The sequence below is a fragment of the Primulina huaijiensis genome, chromosome 13 (assembly GCF_012295235.1).
Source record: "Primulina huaijiensis isolate GDHJ02 chromosome 13, ASM1229523v2, whole genome shotgun sequence".
Classification (NCBI taxonomy): Eukaryota; Viridiplantae; Streptophyta; class Magnoliopsida; order Lamiales; family Gesneriaceae; genus Primulina; species Primulina huaijiensis.
The window spans coordinates 2,902,648-2,922,616 of record NC_133318.1 but is presented as its reverse complement, the minus strand read 5'-3'; the positions used below and the strand labels follow the sequence as shown (position 1 = coordinate 2,922,616).

General features: G+C 35.9%; 3 protein-coding genes across 8 annotated transcripts; all 3 read right to left on the bottom strand.

Annotated features, from left to right (window-relative positions):
- Positions 1-2,148: 2,148 nt before the first annotated feature.
- Positions 2,149-8,056, bottom strand: LOC140990938 (adenylate kinase 4). Its single transcript, XM_073460815.1, has 6 exons — positions 7,825-8,056; positions 4,671-4,816; positions 4,469-4,588; positions 4,222-4,389; positions 3,330-3,419; positions 2,149-2,495 (listed from the first exon to the last, which is right to left on the bottom strand). Exons 1-6 carry the CDS (start codon positions 7,922-7,924, stop codon positions 2,397-2,399), a joined length of 723 nt encoding a protein of 240 aa, XP_073316916.1. The 5' UTR covers positions 7,925-8,056; the 3' UTR covers positions 2,149-2,396.
- Positions 8,057-8,718: 662 nt separating this feature from the next.
- LOC140991464 (conserved oligomeric Golgi complex subunit 2-like) lies at positions 8,719-15,258 on the bottom strand. Of its 4 annotated transcripts, XM_073461423.1 has the most exons (12): positions 14,686-15,256; positions 14,001-14,207; positions 13,525-13,861; positions 12,999-13,160; positions 12,808-12,907; positions 12,467-12,682; positions 12,258-12,366; positions 10,666-10,866; positions 10,367-10,471; positions 9,992-10,117; positions 9,297-9,431; positions 8,720-9,199 (listed from the first exon to the last, which is right to left on the bottom strand). In XM_073461423.1, exons 1-12 carry the CDS (start codon positions 15,148-15,150, stop codon positions 9,086-9,088), a joined length of 2,277 nt encoding a protein of 758 aa, XP_073317524.1. In that variant the 5' UTR covers positions 15,151-15,256; the 3' UTR covers positions 8,720-9,085. The 4 variants fall into 4 exon arrangements, with proteins under 4 accessions (XP_073317525.1, XP_073317527.1, XP_073317524.1 ...); XM_073461424.1 differs by lacking the exon at positions 10,666-10,866 and having other exon boundaries at positions 8,719-9,199; positions 14,686-15,257; XM_073461425.1 differs by lacking the exons at positions 8,720-9,199; positions 9,297-9,431 and adding an exon at positions 9,475-9,899 and having other exon boundaries at positions 14,686-15,257.
- Positions 15,259-15,838: 580 nt separating this feature from the next.
- On the bottom strand, positions 15,839-19,745 carry LOC140991536 (TATA box-binding protein-associated factor RNA polymerase I subunit B). 3 transcript variants are annotated; one of them, XM_073461537.1, is made up of 5 exons: positions 19,467-19,745; positions 18,574-19,386; positions 17,296-18,111; positions 17,058-17,191; positions 15,839-16,639 (listed from the first exon to the last, which is right to left on the bottom strand). In XM_073461537.1, the coding sequence occupies exons 2-5, from the start codon at positions 19,121-19,123 to the stop codon at positions 16,190-16,192; spliced, it is 1,950 nt and encodes a 649-aa protein (XP_073317638.1). In that variant the 5' UTR covers positions 19,124-19,386; positions 19,467-19,745; the 3' UTR covers positions 15,839-16,189. The 3 variants fall into 3 exon arrangements, with proteins under 3 accessions (XP_073317638.1, XP_073317636.1, XP_073317639.1); XM_073461535.1 differs by having other exon boundaries at positions 18,574-19,128; XM_073461538.1 differs by having other exon boundaries at positions 18,574-19,128; positions 19,525-19,745.
- Between the last annotated feature and the right edge of the window lie 224 nt (positions 19,746-19,969).

Here is a 19,969-nt window from a genome sequence, read left to right as displayed (position 1 = left end):
AAATCCATCAACTCACCATGATTTGAATATATAGAAATCATAATAAATTTTTTTTATCAAATCAATAACGATTCAAGAAAAGATTCATACCTTTGAAATTTGGAGAAACCCTCGATTTGTCTTTAGAGAGGAGAAAACACCGTCTTTTGAGTGAAAAAGAGAGATATATGGGTGAGAATGAGAAAATGCCGTCTTTTTATTCTATTAAAAGTCTACCAAAATCTTTAGGGTGAGTAGAAGACAATTTTTGAGTTTTTATAGTTGTACCTAGAGTTTTAAGGTTTGTACATAGAGAATTATATTAGAATCATTGTAAATCTATGGAAATATTGGATACCTATAGATTTTTATAGATTTTTAAAAAGTCAAGTTTGAATACCACTATACTTTTCATGACTCTAGAAAAATCTAATTTGGATACCACAAAACTTTTATAGAGTTTATAAAAGTCTATGTTCAATACCTCTAGACTTTTAAACTCTATAAAAGTCAATAAAAGTAATTAAATTTTCAAGGTTGAATACACCCCCCTAATGATATTAAGATATAAGAAAAATTACTTTCTGATATAAAATAGACTAAATCTTCGAACTCATTCAAAGAGACGTGAAGAAAGTTGTGTTATTAAGCAGTTGTAAAAAATTATCAGATTGTTTATAGATCAATAAAAACATTTCGAATAATTGATTGGACGTTGGTATCTTTCGAAATAGTTTATTAAATATTCCAAACCAATCAAATTTTGGGCTAATTTAAAAATAGAGATTAAATTTATAATGACAAAAATTTATGTAAAACGGTCTCACGGGTCGTATTTTGTTAGACGCATATCTTATTTGGGTCATCTATGAAAAAGTATTACTTTTTATGCTAAGAGTGTTAATTTTTATTGTGAATATCGATAAGATTGACCCGTCTCACAGATAAATATTCGTGAGATTGTATCACAAAAGACCTATTCATTTATAATAGACATAGCTAGAGATGAGTTTCGTTTTTTTACGGAACTTTTTTTTTAATGAAATAGTAATAAATGGTGTGCCATTGTAATATTTTATTCGGTATATTTTTTAAATAAATGAAACTTTCAAACTTTGACTTCTTTTAGTTATGACTAAATTTGGAGATTGGAAAAAAAAACCACTTACAACTTGAAATACTTATATTTTCATTTATTTTCTAAGATAAATTCATATAGTCCTTTTTTCATTTGTAATGGTTAAAAGTTGTAATTTCTTTTAAAAAATTCGTATTTTATATTATATTATAGATAAAATACTGAAAAAATTTTGGTGTCATCCGTTATTTTAAAAGCTCGATTTCTCACCATCTCGTAACTCCTATGATAAAATGAAAGAAATTTTCCAGGATTTAATGTTAATCTTAAAACGATTTATCTTTGAGTTGTTGGAATTAGTTGATCTTACAATAATGAGTATTATAATAGACAGTTTTCGAAATGATATATGTAAAAAGATTATCCAATTTATATTATTTCTTCATAATTATGTAAAATGTATTTAATTCCCAAGACTTTATGAGCTGTTAGGTTTGGCCTAAAGAACTTTTCCAGACCTAATATACAAACGAGCACATGGACTCGAGTAAGAGACCATCGATTTTTCAAATTATATAACGACTTCATTTTACTCATTGGTTTTGGAATATTGAAGAATATATAATTTTTATTGTAAATTTACATTAAGGGACAAAAATATTTATAAAACAAAGAAGATAAATATCAAATTCATTAAAATAAAATATATGTAAATAACACCATAAATGATTTCCAAACTATTGGCCAACCATCGAGCTATAATAGTAAACATTTAANAAACTCATTTCTAATTCTAAGCACATCAACATCATACAATGTTAGAGAAGATTTGAAATTCATTGAGGTAAATTCGATCAAATAATTAAATGGATTTTCAAATCTATCAATCCAAACACAACATGTTTTTGTTCGTGAGGATTTCATCCCAAGATGTAGACATATAGACCACACATAAAGCGATAGAATTTATTCCATGCAAGAGTGGACAGTGCCCTCCTAATTGTTAATATCTTTTTTATGTGGGCCAACTGGTGGAAGCACCTACAACTATTGATTTGGCTAACATGCGACCCTTTGGATTAACAATGTGTTTATAAGTATCGAATTGCATCATACAAGTAACCAAGTAAGAGTCTCTACAGATGGATGATGCAGTAGCAATGAAATACATTAAGCCGCCTCAATAGTTTCCAGAAAATTATTCTGTAAGAAGTCTCAAAGCTACACCAATCAATCAGTGTCGCAACTCACCAAAAACAAATGAATAATAAATCAGAGTACAGTGAGTGTAAAAGCCGGAGGTCTTATTGTTTAGTGGACAAAAATGGCAACCTTGTTATCAGGAGAGTACCTTCTTTACCTCTGCAGTGACCTCTTGAGGAGATTTTTCTGCGGGGAGATTTGCAACAATCCCTTTCTTGTTATAGTAGTCGATAACCTATGCATTTGAAAATCCAGAAGCAGTTCAGAATGTGAGGCAAAGGTTGCTAGCTAAGGATCCTAAAATTTGAAAACAATCGATTTTTACCAGACTTTAGTGGAGAAAAATCCTATCTAGGTTGCTAAAAAAGGCGTAATCGTGAACGATAACTGAAGTATTGAGGTGATTAAATCAAATAAGCCTCCACCAAAGACTTGAAGGTGCATTAAATGGGTGAGGCAGTGAACAAGTAAATTACCATTACAACTGACCCAGAGCCAAGTTTTTCATATTCTTATATATAGGTGTTTCTTGATTTTGAATTTGTTAACTAGCGCTTGTAGAGACGCAAAGCATGGTAAAGTGTGTGCATATCATAGAACCAAGAAACAAACCAAGATGTGTCTCTCACAGAAAAGAAAACCATTAAGGTGTGACATACTAATGAAAATTCCTTCAAGCTCTGTGACAAAGTTGAGCTCCAATGGTCGTTCTTTTTTTAAACTAAAATATTTCAACAGATAAAACTGCAATCTATAGGCAATATTCCCCATTACACCGGACACAACCTTTAATACATTTGCTACTTGTATTGTTACCAACTTTTTTTTTTATCAATCTCGCATGAAATTAACCAGATGCTTTAGCTTCTCTATCGAATCACTTTTCTTTTTCAAAAGATTTTTTAGCATACACCACGCAACTGTTAAAAAGCATGAACCCGAAATAAGGTATAAAAGCATACAGCATTGAAACATTCACATCTGCATGTCTGCAACATGAGGCAAAAGCTTCAAAGGATTGTCATTGAAAGAATGGAACAGGAAAAAGGAAAATCAAATTAAATCATACCGGTTCAGTCTGCTTATGGAAAGCCTCAAGTCTCGACTTGAGCACAGCTGCAGTATCATCCTTACGTTGAATTAAAGGCTCTCCAGTTACCTTCGCAAATATTTTAAGAAATTACTTCTAGGCCTCGAAGAGAAATTCAATACACATAGTAACCAAGACAGTTCGGCTCCAAGAGAAGATAGTTATAGCTATAGATCATAGTTGTCAAAGGCGAGCGCCTCTCGCCTACCAGGCGCGGGCATTGCGCCTGGGGAAATCCCAGGCGCAACGATTTACAAAGGCGAGCCCAGGCGCGCGCCTCGGCTCGCCTTAGAAGGGCTCGGCGCGCCTGAGATTGCCTTTTTTTTTAAATTCAGTGACAGTTCTCTGTTTTTTTTTTTAATATTAACTTAAAATGTAAAAGGCCCAACCCAACCTTAAACCCTAGCAGCCCAGTTAACAAATTAAATATCATGAGGCGACAAGAGCAGTGTGTGCAGACTGCAACAGAATTACAGAAGCCAACAACGTGACAGCGTGAATAAGAGAAAGGCCAAGAACCATTTATTGAAGAAAGCTCAGGTATCAGTTCTAGAGACTCTGATGATTCGATGGAAGAAGATGAACTTGATTTGGATGATTGAAGAATTTTAATCGTGTTACTTATTATAATGAACTTATTAATTATTTGTTGTTTTGTGTGACATTGTGACTTAATTATTTCATATTTTAATATATTATTCTAAGATAAATATATTTTTTTTAAAAATAAATAATGTGCGCCTTGCTTCGGTAAGGCGCGCGCCTCGCGCCTCAGGCTCCAGAGCCCTTGTGCGCCTTGCGCCCTTGACAACTATGCTATAGATGGAACCTAAAGAAAGTTAGCATTGATAGACATTGAATAAACTTTTACATCATCGACACCAGCAACTTTAGGGGGTGCAAATTTCGTGTGGTATGAACGACCGCTAGAAGGATGGATCCAACGGCCAGTAATCCTCTCCTCCAAGATAGCATCATCAATTGCAAAGTTAAGAACTTTGTCAATCTTAGTTCCACGTTTCTCGAGCATCTCATCCAGCTGAATATAAGGAACACTAACTCATTTACAACTGTTGGAAACTGACCAAGAAACACCATTCCAAGAAAAAATCGTAAACCTTTTGTGCTTGGACAGTTGTCCTTGGAAATCCATCAAGAATAAAACCTTTATGACAGGATGGCTTCTTCAATGCATCATCGATAATCCCCACAACCAAATCATCGGAAACAAGTTCCCCCTAAGAACTCACAAACAAACAGATGCCTTTGGTATAAGTACTTGTGCATCAAAGGTCTTAGAATATAAAGCAAGGAATGTACCTTGTCCATGGCCTCTTTGGCTTTAACCCCAAGCGGAGTCTTGGCAGCCACAGCAGCTCTCAGCATATCACCAGTGGCCAGATGGCATAAGCAATATTCATCCTTAATCATTGGTGACTGAGTACCTTTCCCCGATCCTGGTGGACCTGCAAAGTTCATTTAAAAGGTAAAAGGCATTAGAATACTCATAAACAACTTCATCAAGCCTTACAGTTCTTGGAAACCATCTAAACAAGAGACTATTTCTTGAAAGATGAGGTTGAACCAGGGTTGCATACGAACCCAGCCGAGTCAAGCTCGAGAAACATCATACTCAAACTCAACTATGAAAAAATTAATTGTTAAGCTCAATTAAGCAGACAATTGACTCAAGCTCAACAAAATTTTTCCAACATCGACCTAGCTAGCAAGCTTCCGTGAATGATAATAATGATAAATTTATTTTTTTAGCTCAAGTACTCCGTGACTATTCAAGCCTAAGACCTTAAACGATGTGACACGATGACCTGTGAACAAAATATTGGAGATTAAAGGTCTTTCATCCTCAACAATTGGACACATCCAAGTTCCATGACAAAAAATTTTAGGCAATTGCCAGAAATCCAAAATGTAAAAAGATTATACTTAAAGTAGATCAACCAAATTAATGTCTCAAATTCATTTAATAAGTTATGGCTAGGCCCACTTATTTTAATTAAGTAGAGTGGCACATTTATGTTAGAACGGGTCTCAAGCTTGTTTACTTTTTATTAATTTTTCTACTATTTTCTAGACAAATTTCCGGGTTCCACTAAATAATTTTATCTTAAACCTGTTTTGTGTTCTTAGCTAAGGGTTTTAATATATGTATCATATGCAAACAATTATTTTATTGAATATCGTTCATAACATCAACAAACATTATTGAGCTTCTCCAATTTGAGAGTTCTCCATTGCGTCCTTATTGAACAAAACAAACTTATCAAGGTTTGTTCTTAGCGCAATAAAGGTCCTACAATTCGCTAAGCTATAGTCAGGTGCCAGACCGGCGCCTAGGCTGCCTAGACGGAGACTAGACGCCGCTAGACGGATTCCATGGTATCAACATAACAAATCACATATTATAACTCCAACAAAATAGCATCAAATTTAAAATGTGTTCAAAATTACACAACTAATAGAATATCACAAATTTACTTCAGTTCTCCATGATTTTGAACAACTTGTTCATCATCGGACACACACTCGATAGCATCATTGTAATCCGTTTTTTCTTCTTCGGATGCAAAATCATCTCGTGAAGTTTTCTCAATCTAGATCGCAAACGAATATGAAGTGTGGTGTGTCACGACAAGCCAACAAATTGCATTTTTTGTTGGACTTTGGTTGAAAGCCTATAAAAAATTTACCTTTAATTTTTTTTAATTGGACTTTTAATTAAAAACTATTCAAACAAAACTCCCCCAAAAAAAGGTAATTTTTCGGTGCGGTCGTCTGGCGCCTAGAGCCGCCTAAGGCATCTCGGCGTCAGGTTGGCCGACTAGCACTTTTTCGGTGCGGTCGACCGGCGCCTAGCGCCTAGGCGGCCACATTGGTCGAATTTTAAAACACTAGCTGCAATCAACCCAAACTAGGTGTCCTTGCTGCCTAGGCTGGCCGATTGCCACTTTTTTGGTGCGGACTGCCGGCGCCTAGAGGATAGGCGGTCGCCTAGTCTGAATTTTAGAACATTGACTGCAATCAACCCAAACTTATTATTTTCGGAATTTTGAAGGCTTCTGAAGGGAAGCAAGAACAAACAAACAAACAATTTAAAGTTCGAATGCTGTAAAATCGCTTCATAAATAATAATAAAATAACCTAACAAGAGCGGGGGTATTTTATTTTTTAATCTCGGTCAGCTCTTTTTTTAAGAAAATGACCTCCTCAAGACACTTGAAGAGGTCATTTTCTTAAAAAAAGAATTGACCGAAGTTATTTAATCAATTTTTGTTTCACACCATTATCATAAGATAATCCACCGGACTCGTGAAATTTCCCTAATTTTTTTTATTGCATCATATGTAGAGTGGTAGTATTTGGTTTATGTTAAATTTTTACCCATTAAATAAATTAATAATAATAATAAAATAACCCGACAAGGGCGAGGGTATTTTATTTTTTAACATCGGTCAACTCTTTTTTTAAGAAAATGACATAACTAAAAAACAAACCTCAGTGAAATTCGGTTTGCAATTCTTATATAATCGTTGGGTCAATTTCCCAAATAAAACCAAGATTTATCATTCAGAATCATGGGTTGATATCGTGATGTTTGGGTTAAATTACAGACATCCGAAGGAAATTGTTTTGAATTTTGATGCAGGACCTTTCAACATATTTTGATGCAGGACCTACATATTTCCGGATTACTCATCATTAAAGCTTGAGCTTGAGTCGAGCATTGGCCAAGGCCAATCTAATCACGAGGGTGTGCACCACTAGGTTGACAAGTTCTAAAACTTCACGTAGTTTGAGGATAGGTCGGTTTATTGGTGTATGCGTCGTCCACAACAGAAGATTCTAAAACCTTAAATGATGCAGCAGAATTCTTATGCACAAAGACTAGCAAATACACACATAAACTGCAACTTCAAATTATGTGCAAATCCTGGTGAGAAAATTAAGTCCCACAGATCTGAGCTTTTGGATACTTCATCAAGAAGTCACCTGCCACTCTAAAAAAACCAGAACAAACAACTAAACAAAAAATACAGTGATTCACACAGATCTATTCAGATTTCAACTTAAAATCCAAATTCACCCATTACTCCAAGCAACAAAACCTAATAAATTAAACGCTTTGTTAACTAGTCAATATGCATCATTTGGTCTTGAAACAATCGTCACGTCCACTAAATTCAATACATTTACCAAAAAAACTTATCGTGCACACAAACACACATGCATATAATGTAATTGATCAACATAGTTTCACAAGATAAACAATTTTCAAAGCATTATCTATCTTCCGAAAGTAAATCTAAGTTAAATTGTCGATACAAAATTACAACTCCGGCGCGTCCCATCGATCATATAAACCCGATTCAATAACTGTAACCATGAAAAACAGCTCGAAAACCTAAAACCCATTAAATGAAAGAGGAAAAAAACTTCATCAAAAAAATGAACGCACCAACGAGGATGAGGCGTTTATCGGGCTTGGAGGAGCACTTCATTCGGCGTAGAAGCTCCGTCATGAGATCCACCGACGGCACATCTTCGAGATTGTCCATTCTGCTCTCCTCCCTTGCTGCGCACTGTTGGTGGGTGAGAAAATACGCAAAGAGCAACCTCTGAATGAAATCTTTGCTTGCGTTCTCCGACTTTCGGAGGTTTTGATGTTTGATGAAATGAGACGATTTTGCCCCTACTGTATCATCAAATTGATTATTTGATTTGAATAATAAATAATTTTATTTATGATAATAAATATAATAATTTTAAAACTAACACAATCTGCATTGTTATAGTAAATTTTAAATTTGGAGAAAAAATAGGTTTTTTTAGTAGGTATTTTGTGAGATGATCTCATATATTTTTATGCATTGGACGGGTTAATCATGTTTATATTTACAATAATAAATAATATTTTCGACATAAAAGTAATATTTTTTCATAAGTTACCCAAATAGAAAATCCGTCTCAGAAGACCGTCTCACAAAAATTTTTGTTTAGTTTTTTTCATGCATTCCTCCATATGTTTAGAAAAGCTATATCTATATTTAAAGTGAATTTTTATTAAGATTGAGGAAGTGGTTTGATGAGTCTCGAAATCGATATCTATCTCATATTTTTCATTGTTGAGTTCAATGGTGTCTATAAATATTTATGATGATCATAAATTGAAATCGATGGCTCATAGATTATTGCATTTCTATAGTTTTTTTCCCCAATTTTAATGTCTGCGAAATTTTGACCAAATACTGATGACTTTTTGACCCACGTTTAATTAAAATTTTCAATTAAATTGAATTCTTTGAAATATGAAACAAATAGTAAAAGAATTAGACATCAAAAGAGAACTATTTCTATTTTTCCAAATTTATTTCTCAATCTACGGGTTCAGAAATACATATGGCAAAGAGTTGGGGGTGATCTTGGGGATATCCTATGCTGGAGATTCTTCTGTTGCTAATATCATATCATAAGATATAAGTAAAGCCCTGTAAAACAACACAGAGATTAGAAAGAATACGAGTAAAACAAATACATACCAAAAAAAACAACCCTACTATATATAAGAAAAAATTCGATGGCGAAAAATGATTCCGGAGATCTAACTCTGATTCCTTCAACGCTTCTGCTTCGGCTAGAAGATCACCACAGCATTTTGGAACATATGACTGAATTCGAATCATTTGTCACATTGCAAATGGTAGTAGCCAAATTAGGAACTAGAAGCTAATTGTGTTTTGCTTGTCTGAAGGAGCTGTACACTGCCACAAGGAACAATATGCTGGAATAGTACTAGCATCAATACCCAGTGAATTGAGGTTCCGTCCATACTCCTGAGTGTCATAGAAAAGCGTGCAACGAGTGAGTAGAAACACAACCAATTCAATGAACAGGGATGTTGTGAAGGTTTTTTGAGGTAGGAGATACCACCTGAATATCAAGAAATAACTGCATACATATCTTGTCCGTATCAGACACATTATGATCTGAGACATCTGAACTTGCCCCAGCTCGTCTTTGTGCACCTAAACGTATTTTTTGAAGCGAGGACTCTGTTTTTCGGGCCTGTCAACAAGTTTAATCAGGCAATGTTATTTAGACAAAATCATATCCTATAACCCATCCTTCAATAAAAATTAAAATAGGTAGACAAGTTTCTACTCAATGAAAGCCCTATATGAGGAAGCCAGGAACTCAATAAGAACGAGTCCAATGACGCTGTGTTGAACCTCGGCGGGGTTATTCAGGATAATAGTAATAAACCTAGTTGTTTTCAGCGACATAGAGAAAATGCTTGAGGTGTGCACGTGTAACACAGAAGTATCTTCAAGTATAGTTCTTCTCATCTCTTTCCTACATACCACTCAAATACCTTCAAATAGACATTAAATTTATATTTTGTTTTGTCTGCCAAAGGTAGATGGACTTGGTTTATATCACGTGCTGACTTTTAAAAGGAGTGAAATCTTGTTCGTTGGGATGTCAAAACACATCCGTCCCTCAGATCCACAATTTTGATACTGGCACGAGCATCTAGATGGAATTTATTTCAATATATGACGAGGAGAAAATTTTAATCATCGAAAAATGAGGAAGAGATCCAGAACACTAAATAATCAGCATACCATATTGATGAGCTCAGCAGCTAATTCATAATATCGACGAGTGATCTCATTTGCAGCTCCATGTAAGAGTTCCTCACGAAGCTCAGTGGTTAGATATGTAGCCGCTCGCTCTCCGTCCAGAAAAGCCTGCAAAAAGTAGGAACGTTATGATAGAAAGTTTTCTATATGAAGCAGCTAAAATGGAAGCAACAGACCAGCAGGAGTGCAAGAGATAAAGGTACAGAGAACATCAGTTATGCTTGGGATCAATTCCTCATTCATCCATAATATTAAACAGAAGTTCCAAGTCTTTTTTTTTCAGATTAGCAATTATAAGACAGCAGAAATCAATATTTTATATTATATAAGATTCTGGAGCTTAAAGAATAGTTGTACCTTTAGAGGGCGCAATACACCAGATACATAAGGTGAATGTCTAACAGGTAGAGGCTTGTTAGTCATCCTATATGTGGCAGTTATTCCCTTCAATTGTCGCAAGTCCTACACAATTTGTTATAAAATATATCAGAGTAATTCCTAATGAGTAAGGTATTCCTCGTGGGTCTATAAAATAACTGTAAATACAGTGAGAAAGTATTACAAAAATTCCTACTTAAATTTATAGCCATATAGCCTATAAACACAGGTAACATAACAAAATCAATTAGAAAATAAAATTTATGCAGCCGGCTCACCTCCACAGACTTCTCAACCAGAGTTTCTACTATCAAATTTATTACTTGAGGCTGAAGAACTCTGAGGGAGTTTCCACCGTGTAAAATACTCTGCTTCACAAGGTCAAGTACTTCAGCAGGACACAACTTCAGAAGTCCAAGAACATGCCTTAGATAGTCACCACAAACTTCCTCCACCAAGGATTTTAAATCATGAGTTATCTGTGAAACAAAAATTAATCAACAAAATTGAAATAATAATCTTTGGCACACCATAAGATGGTTGCAAATTTTGCATAAGCATTCATATAGGCGACAACCAAGAACTGCCAACAAGAAAAGGGAACCTAGGGGAAAATTATTTATGGTTAAATAAGAAAATAACATCAAGAAAGAAATAAATATGTATGTATTTCATCAGGCTAACTAATTAGATGTTTACAACCCTGACGAGGTTAGAACTAAATCCATGCCTTGTAACTAGGGATGGCAATGGAACGAGGAGGGGCGGTGCGGGAATGGTTCTAATCAGGGATTCACCATTTAATCCTCGCGGGGATTAAGTTCTCATTGGTCTCATACCCAGTTCTATCTAATTGGCCTGAAAATCCTCATTCCGACTTCACGTATATTAAATCTTCATCCTAGTCTTTACCCTTGCTTCAAATAATCTAGAAATGGTAACAAGGTAGACCATATTTGTCACCATCATCCTCGACCTGACGTGAATTAAATCACTATCATCATCACCGCTTCAAATATCGGTTGAATTAGCCCAAAAAGTCTTCAAATTCACTTAAAGAATATTGATACAATATATTACTTAAATAATACAAACTTTTGTAATTCATGATTTTAATAATTAAAAAAAATAAAACCACATAATTATCATGAGGTGACGAGTTGAATCATGAACGATATTTGAATGTTATGAATTTGAGTTTTTTTTGTTGATTATTAGAAAAAAATCATTATTATTAGTAGTAATGATATTATTATCAGGACCATCGAGATGGGTTCTTGGATGAGGATAGCATTCTTACACTTGTCCACAATTTGTTTCAGAGAATTGAAAATCCCCAATCCCGCCCCATTTCCGGTTTTCCCAGCAGGGAAAATTGGCATCCTTACTTTTGACATATTAAAAGAAAATGGGATTTGGACTCGCAGAATTCAGTGCTTAGCAAGTTCTCTATATTTTTTCTCCTCATGCTATCCCTTGTGGTTTCAAGGATGTATTTAGGAGGCTCGGCATCCAACAAGCGTCTTCACTTGGAATAGAGGACAAAGGATCACATTTTTACACATGTAAAATGCGTGGAATTTGCAGAATTGATAGCCACTGATTGGGACAATATATGAGAAAAAAGTCTTGGGTCTTCCCAAGGTGCACACAGAGGCTTAGATAACAATAAGAAAATGACAACAAAATACCAATAACTATGGTCTTCATAACTATCCCAGTATGTAATAATCTCGACTTTCTAGGTCTAAAAGCTCATTAAAAAATGGTTTTTAAAGCCCTATGTTGTCCTAGTGAGAAATAGATTCAAGGAACAGACTAATTTTTTGCACAGAAGAAACGAATTGTAACAGAACAATGTGATACATACATAGAGGAAATCATCCGGGGCTGCGGAAATAGCCCATTCAGATCCAGTGTTAGTGCTAGTATTCCTGGCTCTGCGAGCATTTAATCCAGCTGACAACCAGCTTGAGTATCTACATCCATAACAAAATTGAATTTTCCAAATTTTGAGTTAAATTCAGAAATCATTGTAACCATGAAACTTCTATCCTCGCTAGACAAAAATGCAGAGACCTTGAAAGAAGTTGCAAAAATAAACGTAGAAATTTGTCTGAGCAAGAAAGAACAAGAACATCATCCGCCCAGCACGACCTCAAGCAATCCATAAGAGAAATACTCTGCTTCAATAATAATTTTTGAGAATTTTGCTGGTTTGAGGTAGAGTTCTGAGAGGGCACAAGCGAAGTATTCATAAGTTCAGAATCCAAAGCACCAGCTATTTCCTGAAACCTGAGAAAATGAATCAGATAATCCATATTGAGTTGCACTTTTCTTTTGACCTAATTCATCACCTTCCTTAGAAATGAAAGTCCCCGGACAAATCAGAAAAAGGAAATATGAATTGTGTTTCGTACCTCAATGAGAAATAAACCCCAGTGTTCCATTGCTTCATGAACTCTACATAGACTGCCTCTGCCCGAAGTTTAACAACTACAGACCTAGTGGGACAGTAACCTTGCACAGCAACAAAAAGCACGATGAATTAATTAAAATAACATAATATAGCATATTAAAGTACGTAATTTATCAAGTGCATCTCAAATACCTTCTAGATAAGCCAAAAAATCTAGGCTTGACTTATAATTTTGGAGAAACTGTGCAGGCCTTCCTGGAGAGAAAGCCCCTGGTTTTCCTGTTTGGATGGCTGATAAAACCTCTTTGAGAATGGAATTTGCCAGAAAGCTAAATACATGTAGACCTGAATTTTCTGCACATGTTTAAGCAAATAAATGATCAGCCTGAAGGGGGAAGAGAAATTCAATACCTCACGGATTGTAAGACAGAAATAAATAACCCATAAGAAAAAATGGTAGAGCGCGATGCATACACAAACAGGGCTAAAAATCCTAGATACACAGAAGAAAAAATTTGGACAACGAGCATTTAGGCAGGATAAAATCTAGCAACTCAAAGATATTCATTATGACGCCGTGATACTAGCACACCCTGAATCAAGAATGATCAACTTAACCAAGAAAATATAGAATTGAAACTTAAATGACTCTTTTCAGCCAAAGAATTCCTGTACAATAGCATTGGTGTGGTTTTTTTTTTACGGATAGCAAGCATACCTGTAAATGATATATCCAATAAAAACATGCAATCATCTCTAATGTACTGCTTGATCCTTTCATAGTCTTTCTCAAGCTCATCTGTAGATGACACGCCAACTGCTCGATTTGATCCATGAGGGATAACTATCTGTATGAATGGAGCAACAACTGTAGAGCGAAAAATTTCTTCAGGGCTATTTGTATTATCAATAGCTGCATATGCACGTAAACAATTGTATACTGCATTTGCATCCCTGTTCTCGAGTCCATCTACAAAACAGTGTCCCAAGCTTGTATCCAGTAACAAGCTAGCATTGTGGATCCTCTTCTCCATATTCTCAATGAACGGCATATTCTGTACTGCCATCACATGAAAGGAACCAGGATAAGTATTTGACAAGTGGGACAAGATATTTAATGCCATCATTGTCCTTTGCTTTTCAGAAGAAGAAAAAGATGTGGGAGAAACCATCGGAGGAAGGAGCAAGATAGACCTGTGCATGAGCAATATAAAACTTCAGACGATTCATTTCACTAGCAATTCTCTCCAGAAGTATGCTTTGTGTCTCCCTGAGGTTCATTCCGTTTTCTACTTGTTGAAAGGATATACCATTGCTTAATTGACCCTTCTCGCCAGAATTCAAAGTTCCACTGGACAAATCAGCTGGAACACTGGGGAGCTCCTTTATCAATTTTTCAACCTGAACCAGTATAATTTGAAATTGATCAAACATAAATAGCAAACACCAGGGACAAACTATTCAACCGTTCAACTGCTTCTAAGGCGCACAAACAGTTGGTGAAATTTTGCAAAGGACAGTCTGAATACTTCCTCTGCTGTAATCAATCTATCGATGCAACCAAACAGGAATATATCACGTCGGTATCATCTACCAAAAGCCGATCTCAGATAGATGCTATGGACCGGGCGACACTACAAGCTACTGTTTTGCCAGCATCAACAAGAGTGTTTCAAAGGAATTATCGACGATAATGTAATTATAAACAAAAAACAAAGGCCATTTCTAGCAATTGACTTATTTAAGGTGTGAACTACGGCTTCAGCCCAAGCATCAAAAAGCAGCAGGCTAAAACAGTTCATCCCTTTGCAAACGCACGGGAACAAAACTGCAGTAGCGTGTGAATTTCAACCTAAAAATGTACTTCAGAAACTCTGACCTTAGAGACAACATGAAACGTGTCCAGCAACAACTCCAACACTTCCCTCGCCTCGTTGGCTCGTGCACGCTGCTTGAGCCGGCTCTGCAGCGCCATCAACGAGCCCTCAACCGATCCCCGGAAAGACAAAATCTTCTCCTTTATCTCGAGCAGTGGAGCCCGCATCCTCACCACTGCAGCGTCCACGTCGACGAGCTTAGTGCTGAGACTCACAAAATCAGAGTAGTCTCGATTGATGAGCTCGACGAGCTCGTGATTTAGGGCACCCAAATACGATCTCAGCTCCGATCGAAGTGTATCGAATGGAACAAATGTGCGAAGATCCGAGATATAGGATTCCGGATCGAATTCTTGGTCGGAGAATTTGGATGGATTCAGCCATAAAGGATGCGAATCCTCAATTGGATCACCGAACAAATCCGTGGCGGATTTTGGCAATGGGGAGTGCAGCAGATCTGTCGCCATCGGAGACGGTGGTTTATACTTCTTTTGTTGGATTTTACAAGTCTTCACCCCAGGTACAGAGAAGATGGACAACTCGCTGCTGCTAATTGAAAACGCGACTTACGAGTTATGATCCATTTGGCATTGAAATGCGACTTCTTAATTAAAAGGAAACTATCTTCGATTTCCGGGTCATGGAGATTGAAAATTAAATTTAAAAAAAAAAAAAAAAAAAAAAAAAAAAAAAACAAAGCAAAATTGCTATTCATAGATTCTTTTTTAAACTCAGGTGCAGCTTAAAATTCTAAGCAGTCTCGTAAATTTTAGACCTGGATAATTATTTAAATATAAGTCTTATTGGATAAGACAATACTTGAACTCATTTATATTTGATTAAAGAAATTTAAAACAACAAATTTAAAACTTTTTAGCTCACTAATAGTGACAGGTTTTTTTAGAACTTTAGTTCATTAAAACACAATATTTTTACAATTTACTCAGTTTCCTTCACGAGTAATAATCACCTGATTTAAAATACATTAATCATTTGACCATGATAATATATACATACACACATATATATTTATGCAATAAGACCAATCCTTTTGGTTTTGCAAAATATAAGCTTAACTAATCACAAGGTATAAAGAGCAAAATCACTTCTAAATTTGCAGTAAGAAATCTGGTGACTGGTAACCATGCAATGAAATATAAAAGGTTGTCAATGCATTCTGTTTTATAAGTCATAATTTCTGACTAACTGTTAACTTATACATGGCAAGTCCAGCATAACATTTTCTGCACTCGCCTTAATTTGTGAGGCATGTTTCCTATTCATCCAAAATATACCTTATATGATTTTGTACAAACCTACACTAGAATTTTAAATGGGTTGGTCCCACCTGATAACCACATGAACCGATCTAGGCAAGCAGTGAGTTGTGGGCTCGTCCATACACAGGATGCAGTTGGAGCTCGGACATGAAAATATGAGGTACTTGTTCAGAACCAAGACCAACCCAGGATGGTATTTATAGCCTAGAGAATGTGGAATAGTTTATCAAATGTTCTGCTCCATAGTATCATCATCATGGTTTTGTTCCTGGTCGTCACGACAGAAGTCACAATAATCATCAAGATTCTGCTTCAGATTTACCGAATAAACAATCATTTTTTCAAGCCATTTCAATCTCCGCTCAAAATTCAAGGTTGCCTGATGCATGATCCTGGTTTCAACTTGGGCAACCTTAGCACATGACCGAAGTAAGATGTAATAATCAGCATGAACAGCATAAATATACACTTCTTTCCTTTTCCTAGCATAATGGACATAGTCTTTCCTCTTCACCTTAACCCGCGGAGGAACATAACAAAATTTGTGTTCTTCCATGTCCAACTTCAGTTGTCTTATTCGTGCATCCCTATGGGAATCTGTCAAAGGTCGATTAGCATGTCCTGAACTTTTATCATTGTGCAAAGGATCGTCCTGAGTACCTAATCCTACGCGCCCCTGCAAACAAGGATTCTGAAATTGAAGAAATGCCTTTTAGGAAAATAAAATGCCACCTAAGAAACACTAGGAGTTATACAAGTCAATTTGGATTTAACGAAAGCAGTGTACAATCATCCAAATATTTTTTAAATCAATCCAAGGAAAATATCCAAGGGGATGATAATTGGCACAGTGGAGGTGAAAAGATCTTATCAGAACTTCGAAATTTCACCAATATTCAAATAGAAATATGTTTGTGAATTTGTGGATGCAAAGATGGTGATACGAATTTAGCCAATTGTGCTTATTACTTCAACATTCTTAATGATAAGGATTGTTCTATGATATAAAATTATATTCCAGAGCCATGTGGATAATGCTAAAGATTCAAAAGTTAAATGATTTTCTAAATTTAAAAAAAGTAAAACTCTTATACCTTGTCATTTTGATAAAGATCCCAAAACTCTTCCAACAACTTTTCTTCTTCCAGATCCTCAAATGATGGTCGCAATCCAGAAAAAACTACATCTTTGCAATACTGAAGGTATGACGACAAGTCATGGTAATATGCTGTCAAAGGAAACAAGCTACATTTCTCGTACACAGAAACTGAAAACCAAACAATGGAATTTTTATCCAAGAATAATACGCAAGATATTGATAAATACCATTACCATATGCATCATCTAGTTCACTATATTTTGATTCAAGAATTTGTAGAAGCTCTATCCCATTCGATCCAGAATCTGGAATACGAAATTTGGTGAAATGAGATTTTGAATTGTTCGAAGATGATTTCTCAGCAGCATTATCCATCATATTATAATCGGACTGAGACTCGATTTCTTTATTTATTTCATCTTGAGATGCTGTACTGGGATTGGACAAACTTGATTCCCACATTCCGTAGCCATTTATGTCAAAAAGAATCCTGATTGCCACAATGAGTATAGACATGACACATACACGAGTTGGAATCCTTAACTCGTTAACTGACAGATACAACTCCGTAGGCATAGACCATTCGTATATGCGACAAGCCAGAGAAAGTATTTCTCCTGATGGCAGAGATAACTGAGAGCAATAGCGGGAAGCAATAGCATGAAAGTTCACAGGAGGTAACTCCAGACCAATTTTCACTGCAATATCAGCTGCCATTGACTCCAACTTCTGTGATGAGACAGCTTGGATGGGCCTGAACATACGACTGACACTGATGGGGCATGCCTTAGAATGAGATCCAATCTGCTTTTCAATTTCACAAAAAGCGGAAAAATAAGGAAGCTTTCCTTCTAGAGTCCACTTCAATATGTCAGATGGCAGAATTGCCTCTCTAGCCACATGACAAACAAGGAAAGAGATGGCTAATGAACAAGAGATAGGTATTCTGCTTCGGAGAGATCTATACCATATCATTACCACACGCTTCCCAAGGATATTAACAGGGTCGCCACGATATTTAGCACTAGGCTGAAATTCTTCTGCTTCCCCTGCATTTCCAATATTAAGAGAACGATGAAAATAAAATGATTTTGAATTCATGTCAAAGAAAACAGTGAAAAGTGATCGAAAGTGTTCATTGTGACATGCCCGTACTCTAATCACCAGCGCATATCTTTAAAATTCCATTTAAGTTAACAACTAACATGAAATGTAATTGACTCATGTTTCCAGTAGGACACAATGTCGACGTAACAAATCCTTTCAATACATACCCAAACTATACAAGACGTCCGAGTACTTCTCTCAAAACAAACCACTTTTACTCCCATTAGTAATCTTCTACACGTTTGTGATCCCAGGTTTCATGGTCTAAAATATTCCCCACTTAGGGAATGAGGACTAGGCTAAGGAGATCAATTTTTTTTTTTCCAAAAGACAATTTAACTAGACCATGATCATAACGAAATGCAGTCATTTTAACCTTCTGAACAATAAAGGATGGGCTATACCTTGTGTCTGACCCTCGGAATCATGAATGACCTGGTCTGCCCATTCATCAGCCATAATCCTAGTGGAAGCCAAAAACCTTAACCATATTGGCCCAGCAAGACCAATAATTAAGGGGCTAGCGTTAAATTTCTCAACCAAAGCCTCGCATTGCAATTGGATCATAACCTGAAGACCTGTCAAGTATCTCGACCTAATAGTGGAATGGTAGTCGTCGTAGCTAAAATTATTTTGACACAATCCAATGTTGACAGGCTCGATTGGGTCAAATTCATTATCCATATCATCCTCAATCACATACGGATGATCCCAAAACTGAGACGGTGTGCATTTTACCTGAGAGATAGGCTCAGCAGCAAGGACATGGACTGGCCGAACTCGGCTGTGCGAGGCCGAGTAATGGTTGATAATCTGTTCTTCATCGACTCCTGTATCAAATATATCTTCTGCTTGTGAATTACAGTAGCCACAATAGAAAAATCCATCATCAGATATCATAAAGCCAACGCTGCTGCCACACACTTGGCATGTCTGTCGTAATCTTCCTGTCATCGTATCTATGAGAATATATAGAAATTAGATGTATGGCTGACATCTTTTTGGGAAAAAAAAGGTGAAGAACTAATTACTCTGTCACACCACATTGTGTAAAAAGGTAACAGATAATATTTTCCATGAATATATAACATAGGGAGCTTCAAACTGATTAATAAACAAAAAAACAAAGTGAAATCCGGTAAAGAAATTGACTGTGCTGAGAGACGCGATCTTTGAAACGAAACACACCGACAACCATTCATTAATTCGGTCAAACTCTGTTACATAAGCAAAAAAAACCACGTTCGCACTCAATATTGCACAGAAACATGATAATCAAGGCAAAATAATTTTTTACCTGTTCGTTTTGGCAAGGTGAACGATTGAAATCGACAATGAAATCAGTGGAACATTACATCTATTCGTGCTATAATGTTCGGGGTGGAATAATCCGGCTGCTTTCGCCGGCCCAGGTTGGTTGAAGCTACGTCTGAAGCGGCGGCGAACGAGGAGAAGTACGTGGATGTACGTCGCAGAGATCTTATATCCGGTAAGCGTGGGCGAAGAGCGGCGGCGGCGGCGGGGTTTGAGAATAGTTTTGTCGAGGGGAAGCCGAAGATTGTTATCTGTGAAAATCTAAGAAAAATATTGGGCCGAGAGAGTTATTAAATTAAAATAACATTTTTCCTTGTGAAAATTTAATTAAAAATTCACTCCAAAAATATTTTAATTAAAATTTTTAATTTTTGCAATCGTTCATAAAAATTGAGGGCCATCAAACATATATAAAATATAAATATATTTTTTTTTATAACTTTAATTAATATATTAATATTAATCGACGTCTCATGAGAATGCATG

Bases quoted from the DNA above. Each gene is read 5' to 3' on its own strand.
- LOC140990938 (XM_073460815.1), bottom strand. From the start codon at position 7,924: ATGGACAATCTCGAAGATGTGCCGTCGGTGGATCTCATGACGGAGCTT. The intron at 4,589-4,670 runs GTACATTCCTTG...GTGAGTTCTTAG, and splicing joins CCAAAGAGGCCATGGACAAG to GGGGAACTTGTTTCCGATGA. The intron at 3,420-4,221 runs GTAAAAGTTTAT...ATATTTGCGAAG, and splicing joins AAGTTGCTGGTGTCGATGAT to GTAACTGGAGAGCCTTTAAT.
- LOC140991464 (XM_073461423.1), bottom strand. From the start codon at position 15,150: ATGGCGACAGATCTGCTGCACTCCCCATTGCCAAAATCCGCCACGGAT. The intron at 12,683-12,807 runs GTACGAAACACA...TCATTTTCTCAG, and splicing joins GGGGTTTATTTCTCATTGAG to GTTTCAGGAAATAGCTGGTG. The intron at 9,432-9,991 runs GTATGCTGATTA...ACTTGTTGACAG, and splicing joins CTGCTGAGCTCATCAATATG to GCCCGAAAAACAGAGTCCTC.
- LOC140991536 (XM_073461537.1), bottom strand. From the start codon at position 19,123: ATGACAGGAAGATTACGACAGACATGCCAAGTGTGTGGCAGCAGCGTT. The intron at 18,112-18,573 runs GTATAGCCCATC...TTGGAAATGCAG, and splicing joins TTCCGAGGGTCAGACACAAG to GGGAAGCAGAAGAATTTCAG. The intron at 16,640-17,057 runs GTATAAGAGTTT...CCTTGTTTGCAG, and splicing joins ATCTTTATCAAAATGACAAG to GGGCGCGTAGGATTAGGTAC.